Source organism: Nylanderia fulva, unplaced genomic scaffold (genome assembly GCF_048542155.1).
Source record: "Nylanderia fulva isolate GAGA-0341 unplaced genomic scaffold, ASM4854215v1 Scaffold909, whole genome shotgun sequence".
Lineage (NCBI taxonomy): Eukaryota > Metazoa > Arthropoda > Insecta > Hymenoptera > Formicidae > Nylanderia > Nylanderia fulva.
This window is the reverse complement of record NW_028191036.1, coordinates 1-22,430: the sequence shown is the minus strand read 5'-3', so window position 1 is coordinate 22,430 and position 22,430 is coordinate 1. Positions and strand designations below refer to the sequence as shown.

The window sequence follows — 22,430 nt, the reverse complement described above, 5'->3', positions numbered from 1 at the left end:
AAGATACTGGCCGGCAACCCAACTTGGTTAAACAGGCCAACAACCCCGATTGCGTTATCGATAAAGCATAATTATTTTTCCTTAGCGAATTACAAGCGATAAAATCGAAACGCTCGGAGCGACAAGTATAAAATACCTCGGTCACAGGATCGACCTCCACTTAGTCCCAGACGACTTTCCATTTCCCAAGCGGAATCCTAGGTATCGAATTCTTACGCTACGCGTCTAAGATAGATTATTCCAAGCGCTGCATCGTGTGGCAGCAACGCAAATCCCGTTTTAACGAGCTCAAGACGGTAAAATCCCGCATGATCGCGGGCCACCCGTCTCGCTCCAAGTCAGCAATCCCGAGGTCCAGCATAGATATATTCCGCGAATTCATGTGAACGAAGACATCTACTTAGGAGAATGCCATCGTCACTAATCGTAACGGCACAGTATATATGAAAGCCGTTAACCATAAGCGACAAGGACCACGAATTGTACTTACCTAGGGTAAGATTACAAGAGATCGAGAAAATTTCCAAATCTTGTCCACAGAACCTCGAGGATCCTTCATCCTATCTCAAGGGTCATAAAAGCACCCTCCTTAACCTAAAAATTCCAACGCACGGGTCACATAAACACTGAGGACGGTCCCTTAACCCTAGGGCATCTGGGGACCAATCTCATAAAACATAACGACATAAAACCTCAACACGTCGCAGCATTGACCCGACAAAACACACAATCTCGTCCCGAAGAAATAAAAACACTGCTGCGGCTTGAACACTTAAATGCGGAGGAGACTAAACACGTACATAACCTCATAAACGTCTACAACGATTTGTTCCGTCTCCCCACCGATAAATTACACTCCACAGACGTCACTACACACACAATCCCGACAACCGACGAATTAGCGGTCCACACGAAACAATACCGATTTCCGCCGATGCACAAGGAGGGAAATTAATAAACAAGTACAAGAACTCATCGAGAACGATGTCATTCAACCATCCACTTCACCGTACAACTCCCCCTTGTGGATCGTGCCAACAGAAACCGGACTCGAAAGGTAACAAACGCTGGCGCATGGTAATAGATTATCGGGCGCTGAATGAAAAAACGATCGGGGACGCGTACCCCCTACCAAACATAGTGGAAATCCTCGATCAACTAGGAAGCGCGAAGTACTTTAGCGTATTCGATTTAGCATCGGGTTTCCATCAAATCAAAATGGATAAAGCACACGCCCATAAAACGGCGTTTTCCACACCGTACGGGCATTACGAATTTAAGAGAATGCCGTTTGGGCTCAAAAACGCCCCCGCGACATTCCAAAGACTCATGGACCAGGTACTCACCGGACTTCAAGGCGCCGAACTATTTGTGTACCTTGATGATATCGTATTATATTCGAGCTCACTGCGAGAGCACGAAATAAAGTTCCACAAATTGGCGGAACGACTTAGGAAGGCAGGACTTGCGACTCCAGCCCGACAAGTGCGAGTTCCTCCGTAAAGAAGTCACGTACCTGGGACATGTCATAAGCGAAACTGGAGTGAAACCCGATCCTAAAAAGATAACCGCGGTTCAGAGTTTCCCTCGCCCTAAAGACCCGAAGAATATCAAGCAATTTCTCGGGCTAGCGGGATACTACCGGAGGTTCATACCTAATTTTTCGAAGATAGCGCGCCCGCTTACCGATCTGCTGAAAAAGGATGAGACCTTTGTTTGGCATAAGGAACAGGAGACAGCCTTTACGCACCTCCGCGATGCATTGTGCAAAGAACCGATACTACAGTATCCGGATTTTACGAAACCTTTCGTTATAACTACCGACGCATCCGGATATGCAATAGGCGGTGTCCTGAGCCAAGGGCCGATTGGAAAAGACCTCCCTATAGCCTACACCTCCAGGTTACTAAATAGGGCCGAGCGAAACTATTCGACTATAGAAAAGGAACTATTAGCAATAGTTTACAGCGTAAATTTCTTCAGGCCTTACATATACGGTAAGAAGTTTAAATTGGTCACGGATCACAAACCTTTGGTGTGGCTACATTCAGTAAAAGACCCATCTTCCCGTCTTGTCCGATGGCGTCTAAAACTATTAGAATACGAGTATGAGGTATTATACAAAGCAGGAAAAATAAACGCCAATGCAGACGCCCTCTCGCGAAATCCTACCCCAGACCCTATGCCCGAAGTCGAACGAGTCCTCCCTCTCTCACAAATACAAAGATTGTCCGACTCCAATGAATCCCTATTCCCCGCTAAGAAGAAGCGAGGCGCAAAAACTCCACGAATCACAAACAAGCTGGATTGCGGCGAACAGCGTCCCTCACCGACCCCCGATAATTCGAAATCAGAGGAAACAAACTCGCCCCCTAGTTCCAGCGAGGACAGCGACTCGGAAAACGAAACCGATAGCAACTCCAGTTCCAGTAGCGAGGAGTTATTCATAAACGTAAACAGTCCTTTCATTCCACGGGCCGCCGTGAGGCCCCGCGTGATAAATATCCCGGACAATTTCGCGACCCGAAAAGATAACCTTGTCATTTTCATAACGCAACAAGGAACACCGATCGACAAGGGAGCCCAAATATTGCAAGTAGCGAACTCCTTGCCGATGACCAGAGATGCAGCTTTGGGCAGGGCAAGGGTAAGTCGCGAGGGCACCCGACGCGTAATTTCTCTCGCGGTAAAGGAGAGGATTTCCGGCGTTACCAAAAAGGAAATAATAAAAGAAGCAATACACTCGCTACTAGACGTTATCCGAGAATTGGGCTTGCAATCGATCTCGATCAGTAAAGGCAACGTTGACAATGTAGATTGGAATACGATATATAACCTCTTAATTAAAATACTAGACGAAATCGACATAAGAATATTTATTTGTACGAACGACATAACGGTCCCCGGGAAGGACCAAAGGGAACAAATTCTCGCCGAAAATCATTGTTCCGCGGTAGCAGGACACAAGGGCATCACCAAAACTTACAATAGGATTAAAAAACGCTACACTTGGAGCGGTATAAAAACTGATGTCCAAAATTTCGTCAAAAACTGCCGCGCGTGTCAATTAAAGAAATTGGTTCGCGTAAAAACCAAGCAACCAATGATCCTAACCGACACCCCCGATTCGGCCTTCGAAAAGGTCTCCATGGATATAATGGGTCCCCTCCCAACCACGAAACAAACAATACGTACATCCTAACTATACAGGACCTGCTAACCAAATACTCCCTTGCGATCCCACTCCGACAAGCAGGAGCGATACAAGTAGCAGAAGCATTTACTAACGACCTTATTTGTACATTCGGCGCGCCAAAAGCGATCCTCACCGACCAGGGCTCACACTTTGTAAACAGCCTCATGAGGACAGTAGCCCGAAAATTTAAAATCAAGCAATGTAAGACCACAGCGTACAGACCACAAGCGAACGGATCGGTAGAACGATCACACCAGGTACTCTGGGAATATTTGAAGCAATTTGTTGATAAAAATAGTGAATGGGATCAAATTTTAAAACTAGCATCGTTTTCGTATAATACGAGCGTACATGAGGGTACAAAATACACTCCGTACGAACTCATTTTCGGGAAAATCGCGCGGGTCCCCTCGAGCGACCCGGACATCGAAAGCATGACTAACGAAAGCTATACACAATATTTAACCACACTATTCAACAAATTGCGCGATTCCCAAACAGCCGCACGCGAAAACTTAAATAATGCTAAGAATAGAAGTAAGAAATACTACGATAAGGAAATCAATACGCGTAAATTTAAGATTAACGATAGCGTTTATTTACTTAAGGAACCTAACAAAGAGAAATTAGGAGACCAATATACAGGTCCCTATAGGATAATAAAGATACTAGGTAAAAATAACGTTAAGTTAGCTATAAGCAATAGTAAGACTAAAACCGTACATATGGACAAGTTAAAGCCCTCACCACATCAAGCCCCCACCCTTGAAGACCCCCACTCCGAAGACGAATATATCTCGGACGCCCAAACGGAGGACGGGCCAGTAAGCAACCAACCACGCTAAGATGAGGACTCTCGCAATTATCCTGGGCATGGCCTTCCTGGCCCCACTATCCAGCGGATACGACTGTGGAGGACGGGGCCTGAACATCACAACACTCTCCCTCTTAGATATCGAAGAGTGTAAAACCAACAGCATCGAACCTAAGAAGGAGGAAGTCTATATACAACTACTCCAACTCAGTGAATTCGTGCATACTCCTGCCTACCAATGCAAAATCGAAATAGACCGGACTATATTTTACTGCGGAATGCACTCTCATATAGCAGCGGTGCAGAACGGAAGACAGGAGTATATCCACGAAATATCGGCAGATACATGCCGAAAATTGCACGAAACAGGGACCATATCTCTAGGAGTTAACCAGCACATTACTGGGATTAAGCCAAATGCAACAAACCTAAGAGCAATGACACTCGCAGGATCAGTTAAGACAGACGGAAAATGCAGCGGCACCCAGTTCAGCGACGCATACGGCTCATGGGACGACGTGATCGTGCAAGCCTCAGTACGAATCACGATACGACAATTGGAGCTGCCCGTTGGATACAATAACAATGAAGTGATACTTCCATCCGGCACTCGCTGTCCCGTAACGACAGGCGAATGCATTGATGCCGACGGCGCCTCCACCTTCTGGACAATCCTGCCAATTAACAACTGTCACTTTGGACGATACGATGTTCTCTACAAAGGAATAGCATATCGATTGTCGCCCAGCACTTTCCAAGAGGAAGCGCCAACGATTTATACAGTCACGGCGCGTGACACAACCTTCGCATTAGCAAGGACAACCGAGACCAACGTATGCGAATACAACCTTTGGCGAACGGAACATCCCAAGCTGTGTATCCTCGAAACGAGGCCCGAACGGACATTCAAAAGCCGTTCCAAGGTCAGAATCGACAACCTCGACATCTTCACATATGTGAATTCAAAATTTATATACGTCGAGAAACACCTGAAAACCCAGCTGACCCAACTATACAAGGATATTATGGAGCAAAAATGTGCACTGGAAAGGCAGATCCTCCTCAACGCACTTTCTCTAGCAAGCATAGCACCTGACGAAATGGCGCATCGAATAATGAAGTCTCCAGGTTATACCGCCATAACTGCAGGTGAAGTTATACACCTTATCAAATGTATACCTGTCAAATGCCGCCTACGACCTACCGACGAGTGCTACAACGAACTCCCCGTCACTCATCAAAATAAGTCACTCTTCCTCTTACCAAGATCGAAGATACTTACTAAAGCCGGAACATCGAGGGATTGCAATGAACTATTACCAACTCTATACCAAATACACAACACCTGGTATAGACTAACACCGAAACCCGTGGAATCGGTGGCACCGCCTACTATCAGGCCTCTAACCAAACCCTCATGGAAGTACGTAAGCCCGGATTCACTCGCTTCCAGTGGTATCTATACGAACGAAGATCTTGATCGTCTTCGCGACCATATCATGTTCCCCGTGGAAAAACCCTCCATGCTCCACACAATCGCCAGGGGAGCAATGGGACAGGAAATTCCTACAGGCAGTTTCTCCTTGCTGAATTTATTAGACGAGAAATCTCTCGACCGAATAGCGGAAAATACCGGAGCCAGGCTATGGAAGGGATTTATAAGCTTCGGATCCGCCAGCGCCGGAGTACTTGGCATCTTCGTTACCGTACGGTTGATAAAATTAATAATCGACACCCTGATCCATGGGTACGCACTCCACTCGGTGTACGGATGGAGTCTACATCTACTCGGAGCCATTTGGACCTCAGTGACCAACGTCCTCCTACACCTTGGTAGATCAGCGGACGGAGAACAGGACAACGGACGAGAACTGCTACACCTGAAACCCCCTCCAACGAACGAAGAAGAAACACCCTTAACCCTGCCCACACAACAAACCCCTTCGATTAACGAATCAGACAGTGGCAAAGTGTGTGCAAAAACTCACCCTACGAGTGTTCCCCCAATGAAAGATTACGGCGAACTAAATAAATATTTACATAACCAATGTTAAGTTAAGAACCTAATGGTAGCGCATAGAAAACTAAGTCCAAAATGTTGGAACATTAAATTCCAACATTTTTATTTTAAGGGGGGAGGTGTCACGTCCGGCCGTATAAATTTTTTTGTTTACTCCAAGTTCCTTAAACGCTATTTGAAAAGCGCGCCAAAGCCGGCCATGACGCTTAACTCCGCCTAGAAACTAAGCGTGGCGCTTCGTAGCGCCTAAGGATCTCCCACCACGGTGAGAGCCCCTACTCCGGAGAGTTCCCCCTCTCCAGGCCGCCGCAGGCCCGAGCCGCCGAAACGAAGGACCTCAGAGCAGTCCCGAATTTCGGCAGTTCTCTGCGCGACACCGAACAGTATAGTCGCACTCCTAAATTCTAACTCTAGGTCCAAATTCTAAATCCTAACTCTAATTCTAAAATTCTAACTCTAAGTATAATATTCTAACTCTAAATTCTAAGTCTAAATCTAAATTCTAATTCTAAGTTTTAGTCTCGAATTTTGTACTACTATACGAATAAATCAGTGTATTCATGTGTGAGAACTAGTGTTCAGTATTCTTCAAAACTTCCACTCCCGTGATAAAATACGATAGCGTTTTAAATTTGTCATACGGCGTTTGAATTCAGAATAATTCAAACTGTGTTTGGAGCGGACCACCGCTCATCACAGTCAGAATTAACATTCTCAGCATTTGCCAAAATAAGGAATTGATAGTGAGGTCCGCCGCATATCAACCCTCCTTATTTGAGTAATCATTCAGAGGATGCATCAAATTCAATATGCCTAAGACGCGACGCGCAGGAAGGAAGAATCAATTACGAAAACTAAACCGACTTTATCGCGAATCAGCGACCGAAGAATATTCTCAATTCCTCGGAGTGGAATATCAGGCCGATCCTGAATACGAGAACATTTTCAACATTAAAAAATAATAACAACGACGAACTCCTACAGTGGAAGTGCATACCAATAACGTTCCAACCACGACGCCTGCCGCCGCCAAACATCCCAGTGAACGACCCTCGCCGCACGCACTACCTCCAAGTACGAGCCGACACGATCAAGAAAGTGCTACTAAAGGTAAGTGAAATTCACGTTAACCTAAGGAATCGCGCGTGTTAGCAAATTAAGAGACGCTTCTACCACGTGGAAGAGAACATTCTAGAAAAATCTCCGACGCATTTTTCCTCTTTTCCATCGTCACTGCGGAAGCTATAAAAAAAAGGTCGGGCTATAAAACTAGGGTCGACCACCACATGCGGTGCCACTCTCGGAATTCTAACACGGAAAAACGCAAATAGTTCAATCTCTTAAAAATCTTGTGTCTCAAGAAATAGCTTCGTAAATCCGTACAACAAAGTAGTCATTTAAACAATAATCAATTGAGAACACTTTCGATTTGCCAACATTACCGACGATATACCGACATACGTTCTTTTACCAACGTTATCGACAATATACCGACATACGTTCTTTTACCGACATTACCGGCTATATACCAACATACGTTCTTATACCGACATTACCAACCATATACCGACATACGTTCTTTTACCAACGGGTTATCGACGCCTTACTGGCACCTTACCAGTGTTTTACTGAACAATTACCGACGGTTTTGCCGACGACTACTAACTTCTCGATAACTGCCGGGTTCACCGAAGATCTACGAGCGAATGACGCATTATCAATTCGATTACGCAACAAACACAAATGTGCCCACTCACCCTTAGAGGTATAACTCCTCCTCCAGAAGTTAATCTCTTCGTACCGTTTGAACCCTTATTCTATTGCCAAGTTGGTGTCGGGTACATCCATTTTTAGACTAAGGCAGCTCTCTGCATTTCATGCTACTCCACCTTACCTAGAGTCTCGAAATTACTTTGGACAAGGATTCGGAAGCATACTCTAATCATAGGCGGAACACCTATCGGAATAAATTGCGGAGTCTGCAACTTCCGACTTACCCTCACGCGAATCGGTGATTTGTGCGAGCTTTGTCAGTTTACGTACGAAGATTATTTACGCAACCCCAACGACGTTTCGCATAGAGCAATCGACGAAGCTATCTTTATTACAGTAGAGTCACAGGTAGGTCCCTCGCAATAATCCGATCACCTCAGTTCCAGCGCGAATAACCTCAGATCGCGGGTATCCCCGGGGAGAATCGCATAGATTCGCGTACCCGTAATAGCGATCGTGTCTCGTGGAAAAAGCCGAGCTCTGCATTCAAATTTTCGCAGCCGCGACCCCACGAGACGTAACACGCACCAATCGGAGCGCGTCCACCCTCCTTAAGATACAGTCCACTTTGAATCTTCCTGTGCAATCTATACGCGAGACCGATATCGACGATCGGATTTACAACCCGATTGTCAGGATCCGTAGCTTCGTGCGTGAGCGTTCAACGTCAGCAATCGAGCGTACGCGCAAACACCGACATTACCGACGATATACCGACATACGTTCTTTTACCAACGGGTTATCGACACCTTACTGGCACCTTACCAGTGTTTTACTGAACAATTACCGACGGTTTTGCCGACGACTACTAACTTCTCGATAACTGCCGGGTTCACCGAAGATCTACGAGCGAATGACGCATTATCAATTCGATTACGCACAAATGTGCCCACTCACCCTTAGAGGTATAACTCCTCCTCCAGAAGTTAATCTCTTTGTACCGTTTGAACCCTTATTCTATTGCCAAGTTGGTGTCGGGTACATCCATTTTGAGACTAAGGCAGCTCTCTGCATTTCATGCTACTCCACCTTACCTAGAGTCTCGAAATTACTTTGGACAAGGATTCGGAAGCATACTCTAATCATAGGCGGAACACCTATCGGAATAAATTGCGGAGTCTGCAACTTCCGACTTACCCTCACGCGAATCGGTGATTTGTGCGAGCTTTGTCAGTTTACGTACGAAGATTACTTACGCAACCCCAACGACGTTTCGCATAGAGCAATCGACGAAGCTATCTTTATTACAGTAGAGTCACAGGTAGGTCCCACGCAATAATCCGATCACCTCAGTTCCAGCGCGAATAACCTCAGATCGCGGGTATCCCCGGGGAAAATCGCATAGATTCGCGTATCCGTAATAGCGATCGTGTCTCGTGGAAAAAGCCGAGCTCTGCATTCAAATTTTCGCAGCCGGGACCCCACGAGACGTAACAAATTATGTTTAATTATGTTTAGTTGTAAATATATGTGTATATATCTTACATTGAGCGATTAAATTGAAGTTACATAAAAATTGCAAAAACTTCCCGACAAAAACAGTACGTGGAATCCACGTTATTGGCACATGGAATCCACGTTATAATGTGGATTGCGCATGGAAATAACGTGGATTCCACGTACTGTTTTTGTGGGGTTAGAGAATAAATATTTTTATGAGTTAGAAAAAGATAGAAACGAAAATAATTGTACAAGCTATTAATTAGAAATAATAATGTGTTACGTCCGGCAATTCACCTTACGGTAAATCACCTTATGCACAAGTCGGTCTTCTCTCGCGTCTACCTCGGTAAACGTTCGAGAAGCTGCTCTCTACTTTTTTAGGGCAACCTGCTAGGCCGGCTATACCCTGGGATGCCGAGAGCTTGAGATTCGATTGAGAAAGTCGGATGGAGAAGGAATTCTGCGGGTCGGGTCAAGAAATAAAGATATTTTACAAGTATAAAAATTGTTTATTCATTCATAAAACCTTTATGTCGATATAAAGTTTATTGGTCCTGACGTGGTTCGTGGGGAGCTTGAAATTGAGTTACAATATTGTTAAGCTCTTGTTCAGAATTGTTAGGCTGAATGAGGTAAGTAATAAAAGAAGTAAGGTCGTCCTGAGTTTCCTCTGAGATGAAGTTACGAGTGCCGTCGGATGTGAGGTTCACGGTATTCTCGTCAAGAATATTGAAGTTTTGTTCGTGATTAAATTGTAAAAATGGATCGTATTCCGGAGATGCTAATTGTTGAGTTTGATCATGGACGTAATATTCAGGGTCAGTTTAAAATTGATGATCTGGATCGATTAGGTAAGTATTTGATTCTGAATGAGACTGTTCAGGAAATTGAGGGTGAGAATAATCAATGTACGGAGGAATATTATTAATTGGCGAATAAGCGTCTGGAGAAGGAGGTTGTATGATTATTCGCGTTGGATAAATTTGAACGTTTAGATTTAGAGGTCTTCGAGATCTACGTTCGCGTAGCCTGTGAAGGTGCTGCTCGTTTCGATCGATCTGATTCCTTCGTCGGAAAGGAGAGACCATCTAACGGTTAAATAAATTCACATGAATAAATCGAAAGATAGATTATTCTATTATTTGAAATAATTGAATATGACTCACGTTTGTAGCGTGATTTACTTGTTAATGAGAGCGAACAGAGATGAAAGGTTAATCTTATGCGAGAAAGCCCTTCACCTGTTAATAAATTAACTTTATGTCAGTAATTATTATAATAAACCTGTATTAAATGAGGATTGGTAATAACGTGGATAAAAGGAAGGATTTGAATAGGAGTATTAATATCTGCGTTGAGAATATTAATACTTGATGTTTCAATCGTTAATAATTAAATCTTAAACTTTGAAATAGTAATTCTTAATGAATAAATAAGTCTTAGACTTTGAAGTAACAAATTGTCAATGAATATCAAAATCACTGTCAGTTGGTATGGTAAAGTAATTCGCAATTATTGGAAAATGCAGGGTATTAAAAGCATGAAAGAATAGAGAGATAGGTGTACATCCGGTTATTCCGGGTTCTCAGGTCCTGGTCTTATTAGGCTAATGCGACGTTCACTTTACTAAACGTGCATCTCTGAGATGATTTGCGAATTTACCTTCTGACAGGATATAACTCTAATGGGTATAGAGGAATTAGGAATAGAGGTTTGAATATAAGTATTAATATCTATATTAAGAGTATTAATACGTGTAACTTCAAGCATCAATAATTGAATTGTAAATTATGAATTAATTATTTTTAATAATCATTAAGACCACTGTCATTTGGTTTGGTAAAGTAATTCGTTAGGTTTGTAAAGCAGAGAGAGAGTAAGCGGGGAAGGGTGAAGAAATGTACGGTTGCCCGTGGATTCCGGTCCCCGAAGGTTAATGCGACGTTCACTTTACAGAACGTGCATCTCAGAATCGTAGTAACGAATTTACCTTATGACAGGGTATGGTTTTAATAGTAGCAAATAGGGTAAGGTGGAGTACACTTGTCAAATAAATTTAAATATCAATATGCAAGATCACTGTCAGTCGGTGTGGTAAAGTAATTCGCAATTATTGGAAAGTGCAAGGTATTAAAAGCATAAAAGAATAGAGAGGTAGGTATACATCCGGTTATTCCGGGTTCTCAGGTCCTGGTCTTAATAGGCTAATGCTACGTTCACTTTACTGAACGTGCACCTCTGAGATGATTTGCGAATTTACCTTCTGACAGGATATAATATTCTAATGTGTACTGAGGAATTAGCGTTATTCAATTCGCTAATAGGTAGTAGGATACGGGATTACATACATATATAAGTGAGCAGTAATACAATAAAATACATATATAATATATTTATATTGCAAGTACAACAAGTTAAATAGACATGCGATATCGGTTAGATATAGTTAAATAGTATCGAGTAAAATATTGAATATATGGACGATTGTAACGCAGGCGTATGCAGATACGAATCGTAAATCAGAGTAATATATGGCTTATGTCTGTATTCAAATTCAGAGTTCGTAATGTGAAATAAGATTGAGTTCGAGATTCAGTGGCTAAATAATTAAATTCAGAGTTCGTATGTGAAATAAGATTGAGTTCGAATTTCAGTGGTTAAATAATTAATTAAATATAATGATTAAATATAATGAGTGTCCGTCGCGCTTTACTATTTAGGGATATGTGAACTGGCTTAAATACTCACAAGGTTAGACAATGTCTTATGTGCCTTGAGGTGGTACACTTCGCTACTATGTTCTTCCCTCTGAGTCTGAAGATCTGAGGAGCCTCGGTACCTCGGTCCGAAATGGCGGCTATGCCTCACCAAATGGCGGCTATGTCTTCAGGACCCCGTAGTATTTGCTGGTTGAGTGCTGGATTGTTGTTGACTGGAACCACTGCGACGAAATCACTGGCGTTCCGTGCCGGGAGCCGGGTTTATATACCCAAAAATGGGGCTCGCTCCTCCCATCGGGCGATGTGGCTCAGCCAATGGTAAGAGAGATGTGCCGGGGAAGTACCGGAGACAATCTGTTCCTGGTAGAGATTGCGACGGTTAAGTCCCGGGGAGATGGCTTCTTAGTAGAGATAGCGGCGTTCCTAGGTGACTCATCGCTGGGCGCTCCGACTTTCCTTGTCCTATTCTCGGTAGCGATAGCGGTATGCCTTTGTTGGCTATGCGCTCCGACTTATCTTATCTTCTTCTTGGTAGCGATAGCGGTGCTTCGTTGGTGACTCACCGCTACGCGGCTTGCAACGGGCCTTGCAGGTTGCAACGTGTTTCAGCGTTGCATCATGTATTGCATCATGCTTCTGGATCCGTCTAGAAGCTTCTATATTGCATCATTCTTCTGGAATGTTCTGGGGTGTTTCTTTGAGAGTAAAGCCGAGTTCACAATAGTAAAGCGGGTTTCACATTTGATTATCTAATTATTATATTATAAGTGGTATACATATATTCTTAGGTACTATCCTATAGAGTATGTCGATTCCTTTTGCGAATCGAAATAAAATGTATTATAATTCGCGTGAGGAATGAATTTCTATATTTTCTGATATTTGTATTTATGATCCGGTAATCACGATAGGCGGGTGGAAACCCTTAATTTACGTTTATATTCTTTAGTTAAATGCAAATTAGTACTTACTGTATGAAAGATCATAACCAGGATAAAATACTTATATATTCGTAGTCGAATTATGGTATCCTTATTTAGTACTTTCGAACGTGTGACGGATACAATGTTACTACGCATTACGTGTACGATTTTTAAGTCTTTTGAATTATGAATAGTTATAATATAGGCACGCTTATTCTTATTTCAGGTTTATGTTTCCTAACGAATGATCGAGAGTAGAGAGTCTTTATTAATTATGCCTTTTATGCTATCAATATTATTAAATTTTAAAAATGAATTATTACTCTGTTGTCATTTGTGAGAAGACATGTTTTAACCTGGGAGTAATTATATGTGTGATTAAATATTCGTTATTACCGGTCTTTCATGCAAGTTAGAGATTGTCATGACTAATAGGTTAAAAAAAAATTAATGATTGAAGAAATTGAAATTTTGAAATTTGTCTGGACGTTACAAATGACAAAACATTTAACAATTGAGCAAATATATAGTATTTTTCTTTTTCTATAAAAAGTTTTCGTTCTAAAGCAAAATATTTTCACCGCGATCTCTTGAATGTCTTAGATTTTAAAAACCTAACCTGTAGGTTAGCTTGTTAAAATCTGTCTTTTTCTAACTCATAAAAATATTTATTCTCTAATTGTTTGCAGTTTTTATGTAACTTCAATTTATCGCTCAATGTAAGATATATACACATATATTTACAACTAAACATAATTAAACATAATTATAAAATTTCAAAAATATACTTTTTCTGATTTGCTGAAAGTTGAAATATGTATCGCAATGTAAGTTGTAGTTGGTTAATAAATAATTTGGTTATTAGAATCTTATCGAAAGCTATGTGTTGTTAAACAATTGATTTTGCAGAAGAATATATATTTACTCGTGCATAAATCAGAAATCTCTTTCAAGTTAAATAATTGAATCGTAAGTTCTTGAAATGTTCTTAAAACAATAATTAAAAATTAAGAATGTAAAAATAATGTGTAAAAATTGAATTTACATTTTTGGAAATGGGCAAGTTATATATGGTTCCATAAATTTTGCAGTTCAAATTTTCACATATAAGATCTTTTGCACGTTTTGCACCGGGTTCCGGGGGAAGTATGGTTGCAAAGCTGAAACTTAAAGGAATTGACGGAAGGGCACCACCAGGAGTGGAGCCTGCGGCTTAATTTGACTCAACACGGGAAACCTCACCAGGCCCAGACACCGGAAGGATTGACAGATTGATAGCTCTTTCTTGATTCGGTGGGTGGTGGTGCATGGCCGTTCTTAGTTGGTGGAGCGATTTGTCTGGTTAATTCCGATAACGAACGAGACTCTAGCCTGCTAAATAGGCGTACCTTATGGTATCGCGAAGGCCCCCGGCTTCGGCTGGCGGGTTTTTACTACCAACGTACAAACAAATCTTCTTAGAGGGACAGGCGGCTTCTAGCCGCACGAGATTGAGCAATAACAGGTCTGTGATGCCCTTAGATGTTCTGGGCCGCACGCGCGCTACACTGAAGGAATCAGCGTGTGTTCCCTGGCCGAAAGGCCCGGGTAACCCGCTGAACCTCCTTCGTGCTAGGGATTGGGGCTTGCAATTGTTCCCCATGAACGAGGAATTCCCAGTAAGCGCGAGTCATAAGCTCGCGTTGATTACGTCCCTGCCCTTTGTACACACTGCCCGTCGCTACTACCGATTGAATGATTTAGTGAGGTCTTCGGACTGGTGCGCGGCAATGTCTCGGCATTGCCGATGTTGCCGGGAAGATGACCAAACTTGATCATTTAGAGGAAGTAAAAGTCGTAACAAGGTTTCCGTAGGTGAACCTGCGGAAGGATCATTAACGTTCCGGAGGTCCTGCTCTGCGTCGAGAGTCCTCTCTTTTGGGAGAGACGCGCGCTCGCAGCAGTCGGTGACTGAATGGACGCGCTGAAAAAGCGCTCTCAGAGAAAAAGAAAATAACGGATTTGACGGAATTTGTTGTTGTGTTTTGATATAACGACGGACGCCGTCGCGCCTCTCTGACCGAAAGTAGTCGGCAAGCAGAGCAGCGCGCCCGGCGGTGTTCGACGACGATTCGGAGCGAGACGCTTCGCGATCACGCTCGTGTGTGTGCCATTCTCCGGCCACACACACACAGAGCGTCGATTCGGCGTTGAGCGCGAACCGGTGGTAACCTATGCCCGCGCACGCGTGTGTGCAACACCCACGACGTTCGTCGACGCGCGCCCTCCCCGTTGTCGCGGGGCAGCGGTCAGCGTGCCGAGAACACACGGTGTGCGACCGCGAGTGCCGAGCGAGAGGACCCCCATATATTATTATAATATATATATAACACAGAGAAGGGATCGATGATATTTCGACCAATCTGTCAACTGTGTCGGTCCGACGGTTTCTTCAAAGAGCTTCCGCCCCGGCTCTCCCGTTGCGGGAGAGACGCTCCGAACGAGAAACACACAACTCTATCTTTGTGCCGTAGCCTTCCCTGGCGGGAGGCGGCGGTCCGCGCGCGTCCGAGGACGCGCGCGGACAGGCTGATCGAAGAGCCACCACGATTATTCTCTCTCTCTCGTCCGAGAGAAGAGACCACGATGGTTGAACGAGAAGCGCGTTTCTTCGCGAACGCAAAAATTTCGAACGATTACCCTGAACGGTGGATCACTTGGCTCGTGGGTCGATGAAGAACGCAGCTAATTGCGCGTCAACTTGTGAACATGAACATCGACATTTCGAACGCACATTGCGGTCCACGGATACAATTCCCGGATCACGCCTGGCTGAGGGTCGTTTTAGTACCCCTAAACTGCTTGCGCCCGAAAAGCGCGCACGGCCACGACGCGGGCGACCAGAGAATGGCGCGCGCGTCGCCTGTGCCCTGTGCAACGCTTACAATGGGCGTACGAGCGATCGTTGGACGTTCGCCCGAGGTGTCTGTGCCGCGCCGACCGGCCGCGGTGCAAATCCTGACGTCGTCTGAAATGACACACCGAAATAATAATAATAATGAGGAGGAGAAGCGCACAAGCGTGTAAAACGTTGGCGAACGCGCGCCCAGAGAATGCTGCGCGAATTAAGAGAGGGAGCGTGTTTGTGTATCCAAGTCGTGTGTGTACGCGAGAGCCGAGGAGAAATGGGATAAGAGTAAGAGCGCGCGCGAAGGGAGCAACAAACGGCCAAAAAAAGGGCGGTGAATGGCACCGCTTTCCCTAGAGCGGCGCGTGCGTCGTTGTCTCCCGAAAGTAGGTAGCGCTTGTCTCACCGTCTCTTCTCTCCGTACATCACACAGACTGACCGGACTGCTCTCGCACTCTGTGCCGCGTCTCTCGGTGCGATAGCGCTCGCGCGTCTTATGCCGAGGCGCCCTTGCCCGCACACATAACGGTATTACGGAGAAATATACGGCGCGTCGTCGTCCGGCGGAGAGAGCATTCGTAATCCTTTACCTCTTTACGGAGAAGGGTTTTGAATCGCGAGCCGACCGCGTGTCCGAGTCCACGAAATTTTCGTAAAGCGAAAAAAGGGGACCGGCGCGCCGCGTCGTGTACTCGTCGAATCGATTCCGCCCGAATTTCGTATATAAAAGAGAAGGGAGAGCCGAGAATCTCGAACCCCGCGATATATCGTCTCCATTATCACCAACGAGTGTGTGTGCGGTTAGCGCCCCGGCGATTTGCCTTCTCGCGTATTTCGTGTGCTGCCGCTGCTGCTCTCTTGTTCGACGCTCTCTCTCTCTCCCTCTTATAATATATATTATAGAGGAGAGACGACGATGAGCGACGCGGAGGAGGCAAACGGCTACGAAAACTCACTATGCGACGACCTCAGAGCAGGCGAGATTACCCGCTGAATTTAAGCATATTATTAAGCGGAGGAAAAGAAACTAACCAGGATTTCCTTAGTAGCGGCGAGCGAACAGGAAAGAGCCCAGCACCGAATCCCGCGGTTCCGCCGCAGGGAAATGTGGTGTTTGGGAGGATCCGCTTATCCCGAGGTGCCGCGTCGCGTCCAAGTCCATCTTGAATGGGGCCACTTACCCGTAGAGGGTGCCAGGCCCGTAGCGACCGGTGCGCGCCTCGGGAGGATCTCTCCTTAGAGTCGGGTTGCTTGAGAGTGCAGCTCTAAGTGGGTGGTAAACTCCATCTAAGGCTAAATACGACCACGAGACCGATAGCGAACAAGTACCGAGAGGGAAAGTTGAAAAGAACTTTGAAGAGAGTTCAAGAGTACGTGAAACCGTTCAGGGGTAAACCTAAGAAACCCAAAAGATCGAACGGGGAGATTCATCGTCAGCGGCGCTGGCTTCGCGTCGGTCGGCGATGTCCCGCGGAGTTCTTGCGGCTCGCGCGCGGGCACGCTACCGTGCGCCGATGTCCGGCGCTCGTCGTCGTGCACTTCTCCCCAAGTAGAACGTCGCGACCCGCTGGGTGTCGGTCTACGGCCCGGGTGCGGTGTCTGTCGCGTCGCCGGTAAAACGGCACGCGACAAACCCTCGGTCGCTCGGCCGGCTGCTCGGCGGTACGCGCAAGGTATCAGGCCGCACTATTCACGGTGCGTCGAGACCGTCGCAAGCGCGCGCCACGGTACTCGGAGGTTACGGACTTCGCGCCGTCCCCGGTCCTGGCCCGCTGTTGGTTACAGTACAGTACACCTTCGACAGGCCTGCGAACGTCTCCCGCGGTCTCGCGAGAGACCGATACCGGTCGGCGACGCTACTGCTTTGGGTACTCTTAGGACCCGTCTTGAAACACGGACCAAGGAGTCTAACATGTACGCGAGTCATTGGGACTTGTCGCGAGACCTAAAGGCGTAATAAAAGTGAAGGTCGGCCCTGGCCGTCGACCTAGGGAGGATGGGCCGCGTCGCGATGCGGCCTCGCACTCCCGGGGCGTCTCGTTCGAAGAGGCGCACCCAGAGCGTACACGTTGGGACCCGAAAGATGGTGAACTATGCCTGGTCAGGACGAAGTCAGGGGAAACCCTGATGGAGGTCCGTAGCGATTCTGACGTGCAAATCGATCGTCGGAACTGGGTATAGAGGCGAAAGACTAATCGAACCATCTAGTAGCTGGTTCCCTCCGAAGTTTCCCTCAGGATAGCTGGCACTCGGCCGTTCCGCACGGAACGCGCGCGAGTCTCATCTGGTAAAGCGAATGATTAGAGGCCTTGGGGCCGAAACGACCTCAACCTATTCTCAAACTTTAAATGGGTGAGATCTCTGGCTTTCTTGAATTATGAAGCCACGAGCATCTTCGGATCAGAGTGACAAGTGGGCCATTTTTGGTAAGCAGAACTGGCGCTGTGGGATGAACCAAACGCAGAGTTAAGGCGCCCAACTCGACGCTCATGGGACACCATGAAAGGCGTTTGTTGCTTAAGACAGCAGGACGGTGGCCATGGAAGTCGGAATCCGCTAAGGAGTGTGTAACAACTCACCTGCCGAAGCAATTAGCCCTGAAAATGGATGGCGCTGAAGCGTCGAGCCTATACTCTGCCGTCAGCGGCAAGTGGGGCGGCAACCGGGAGCGGGCGTTAGTCTTCTCTCGCGTCGTCACGAAGCCCTGACGAGTAGGAGGGTCGCGACGGTGAGCGCAGAAGGGTCTGGGCGCGAGCCTGCCTGGAGCCGCCGTCGGTGCAGATCTTGGTGGTAGTAGCAAATACTCCAGCGAGGCCCTGGAGGACTGACGTGGAGAAGGGTTTCGTGTGAACAGCCGTTGCACACGAGTCAGTCGATCCTAAGCCCTAGGAGAAATCCTATGTCAATGACGGCGTACAATATACTCGAGTGTCGAGAAATAATAATAAATATTATACGAAAGACACACGCCCGTCGGGCGAAAGGGAATCCGGTTCCTATTCCGGAACCCGGCAGCGGAACCGCATACAATTCGGGCCCTCGTAAGAGTGTTCGTCGGGGTAACCCAAAATGACCTGGAGACGCCGTCGGGAGATCCGGGAAGAGTTTTCTTTTCTGTATAAGCGTTCGAGTTCCCTGGAAACCTCTAGCAGGGAGATAGGGTTTGGAACGCGAAGAGCACCGCAGTTGCGGCGGTGTCCGGATCTTCCCCTCGGACCTTGAAAATCCAGGAGAGGGCCACGTGGAGGTGTCGCGCCGGTTCGTACCCATATCCGCAGCAGGTCTCCAAGGTAAAAAGCCTCTAGTCGATAGAATAATGTAGGTAAGGGAAGTCGGCAAATTGGATCCGTAACTTCGGAATAAGGATTGGCTCTGAGGAGCGGGGCGTGTCGGGCTTGGTCGGGAAGCGGGTCTGGCTGACGTGCCGGGCCTGGGCGAGGTGAACGGTCGGCGTTCTCGCGCCGGTCCCGGGATCCGAGCTCGGTCCCGTGCCTTGGCCTCCCGCGGATCTTCCTTGCTGCGAGGCTTCCGTGGCGGCGCGAGCCGTCGTGGTCGTCCTCTTCGGCCGCCATTCAACGCTCAGCTCAGAACTGGCACGGACTAGGGGAATCCGACTGTCTAATTAAAACAAAGCATTGCGATGGCCCTCGCGGGTGTTGACGCAATGTGATTTCTGCCCAGTGCTCTGAATGTCAACGTGAAGAAATTCAAGCAAGCGCGGGTAAACGGCGGGAGTAACTATGACTCTCTCGGTCCTCAAAGCAACACGCCGCGATGGTACTTAGAGAGAGTCATGGTTGGTTCGTGATGCGCCAACGAAGTCCTCTAGTAAGGACCTTCAGCCTCTCATGTCCAAGTTGTACCTCCACCTTCTCGTGGTGCTCCCGGAAACGGCCTACTTTGGAAGTTTAGACTCGGTAGATGTCGACTAAGCGAGTGTACAGCGAAGTGCGCCCCTAAGGGCTTCGGCCCATGCGCCTACGGTCATGGTGAGTTGTGGGGCCAAGAAAGACCGGGGTTTCTTGGGGGGCTCTCGGTTGTCAGTCCGTTTGCCCCCCTACACGGAGTAAATTATGAATAAAGCTAAGAATGATTCTGATGTCCCGGGTTCTCGGATGGCCCGGGGTCTGCGTGCGAGTGCTCGCTTGAGTGAGCGCGCGAGAGGTGCGGAGGACCCTGACGGGGTCGCAGCTGGTCCGTCGCGAATCACTATAAGGACCAGCCAGGCTGAAGTGGACAGCCTAGAGGAGGAGATGGTCAGCTGTGAGCATTGTTCGGCGAGATTCCGGAACATGCGTGGTCTTGGTGTCCACAAAGTACGTGCACACCCACTACAAGCCAACAGTGCTATCAATGTTGACCGCGTAAAGGCCAGATGGTCAGTGGAGGAAACTAGACTCATGGCACGCGCTGAGGCTGAAGGCACCTTAGCCGGGGAACCTTTCATTAACCAGTATCTGGAGACAAAGTTCCCCAATAGGAGTCTCGAAGCCATCAAGGATAAACGGCGACAGGAGCCTTACCGAGTGATGGTTAGAGACTTCTGCCAAGAGATCCAATCGCGTCGCGCGATTGTGATCGATGAGGGCGATAGGGATGGTGCGGTGATGACACGAGCCGACACCATTCCTGCGGCCATTGAGGCTAGTACTGACGATCAAAGCGCACATCAGCCTCCCCCTGAACAAAGTTCTCAGAGGCTGCGGGACAAGATACAATCACTCGTAGAGCAGAGTGCGGCGTTCCGTAGCTACGAGGCTGATACTCTTGCTGGCACGGCAAGAGATGCTCTGACGGCGGGGAGGGTCGACGTCTTGGCTATCGAGAGATGGCTGGGCATGATCTTCCCTCGGCCGCTACAAGTGCGCCCTCCGCAACGCGTTTCGGCAAAGAAGCACTGTCCTCCAGTTAAACGAGAGAGCAAGGAGCAGAAGAGAAAGAGGGAGTATGCAATTGTGCAATCCCTCTACAGAAAGAACAAGAAGTCCTGTTTGTCGAGTATCCTCGAGGGCGACTCGGTGCGCGAGAGGCCGTCTGCTGTCGAATTCCTTAACTGCTGGCGCCCCATTATGGAGGCCTCCAGCGGTGCGGATGGAGACATGACGGACTTGCGTGAGTCGTTTGGGGAGGCGGCACAGGCTGCGAGTGCTGGCCGGGGCCGTACGTCGGGCCCGAGAGGAATTCACCTCGAAGGTCTCGGCGATGGCGCTGCCACGGATCCAGTTCCTGTGGCGGATAAGACCTTGCTCTGGGATCCTATAACACCTGCAGAGGTGAACAGGATTTCCGTAAGGACTGGCACTGCGGATTGGACCAGATTACGCCGAGGATGTGGAACGCTGTTCCTGCGATTCTTCGTGCGCTTCTGTTCAATCTGCTGCTCCTGGCAGAGACGATCCCCTCATCAATCGCCACAACCAGAACGGTATTCCTTGAGAAGGGGGGTATGTCCGATCGGCCAGGTCCGACGGAGTACCGACCTCTCAGCATAGGATCCGTTATAATAAGACACTTCCACAAGATATTGGCAAAGAGATTGGCAGCCCTCGACATCTTCGACAGGCGCCAAAGGGGGTTCCGGCCGGTGGACGGGGTATGTGAGAACGTCACAGTCCTTTCATCCGTGCTTTGGGACGCCCGGAGGCGCTGTCGTTCTCTGCATGTGGCGTGCGTTGATCTGTCGAAAGCTTTCGATACGGTTGCGCACGCTGCTATTCATACGACTCTCGATGAGCTGGGGCTCCCTCGGGAGTTTAGAGAGTACGTAAGGGCTGTCTATTCGAATGCGCTGACCGAGTTGCAGGGGGTCAGCGCTAAGGAAGTGTCGGCCATCAAGATCGGCCGTGGCGTGAGACAGAGTGATCCGTTGTCGCCCCTGCTGTTCAATCTGGTCGTAGATAGAGCACTAGGAATTCTCTCGGAGGACGTTGGCTATCGGTTGGGTGGCCGGCTTATCAATGCGCTGGGCTACGCAGACGACATTGTGCTCCTGGCCTCTACCAGAGATGGTCTGCAGGAGAACTTGACACGGCTTCATGACGCCTTTATGCGAAATGGGCTCGAGATCAACGCGAAGAAGACCGGAGTGCTGTCCATGGTGGCGTCCGGCAGAGACAAGAAGGTGAAGGTGGACACCACACCTTATTTCACCGTGGGGAGAGCGATGATACCGCAAAGATCCCTGGTCAATGTCTGGACGTATCTGGGCTGCGAATACACAGGTGCTAGGGAACTCGCAAGCAATCCACCCTTAGCTCAGGCCATCGAGCAACTCACGAGAGCACCTCTTAAGCCGCAACAGCGGCTGAGGTTGTTGCGTGACTGTCTCCTTCCACGGTATTATCACCGATGGACAGTGGGTACGGTCTCGACCAAAACCCTCAAGGGTAAAGATATCATCGTACGCACCGCGGTGCGACGATGGCTGCGTTTTCCCCATGATGTTCCTGCTGGATACCTGCATGCGCCGATACAGAGTGGCGGGCTTGGAATGCCTCTATTAAGAACTTTGATCCCAATTCTGAAGCATAACCGACTGCAGCGGTTGTGTCGGAGTACTCTGCCCGCAGCATGCGCGGCTGCCGAAACCACGTATGTGGCTAGGCAGCTTATCTGGTGTGAAAACCAGATGCGAGTGCGGGGTAATAGAGTGAC

At 47.5% G+C, this 22,430-nt stretch overlaps 1 protein-coding gene and 3 pseudogenes across 1 annotated transcript; all 4 read left to right on the top strand.

Annotated features, from left to right (window-relative positions):
- Positions 1 to 4,980: 4,980 nt before the first annotated feature.
- Positions 4,981 to 6,064, top strand: LOC146719637 (uncharacterized). The gene has a single exon (XM_085489910.1). The coding sequence runs from the start codon at positions 5,036 to 5,038 to the stop codon at positions 6,062 to 6,064; it is 1,029 nt and encodes a 342-aa protein (XP_085346036.1). The 5' UTR covers positions 4,981 to 5,035.
- Positions 6,065 to 13,675: 7,611 nt separating this feature from the next.
- Positions 13,676 to 14,766, top strand: LOC146719636 (small subunit ribosomal RNA; annotated as a pseudogene).
- A 799-nt stretch (positions 14,767 to 15,565) lies between these two features.
- LOC114939124 (5.8S ribosomal RNA) lies at positions 15,566 to 15,710 on the top strand (annotated as a pseudogene).
- A 1,052-nt stretch (positions 15,711 to 16,762) lies between these two features.
- LOC146719635 (large subunit ribosomal RNA) lies at positions 16,763 to 19,083 on the top strand (annotated as a pseudogene).
- The last annotated feature ends 3,347 nt before the right edge of the window (positions 19,084 to 22,430 follow it).

Excerpts from the sequence above, each read along its gene's own strand:
- LOC146719637 (XM_085489910.1), top strand. The coding sequence starts at position 5,036 with ATGGAGCAAAAATGTGCACTGGAAAGGCAGATCCTCCTCAACGCACTT.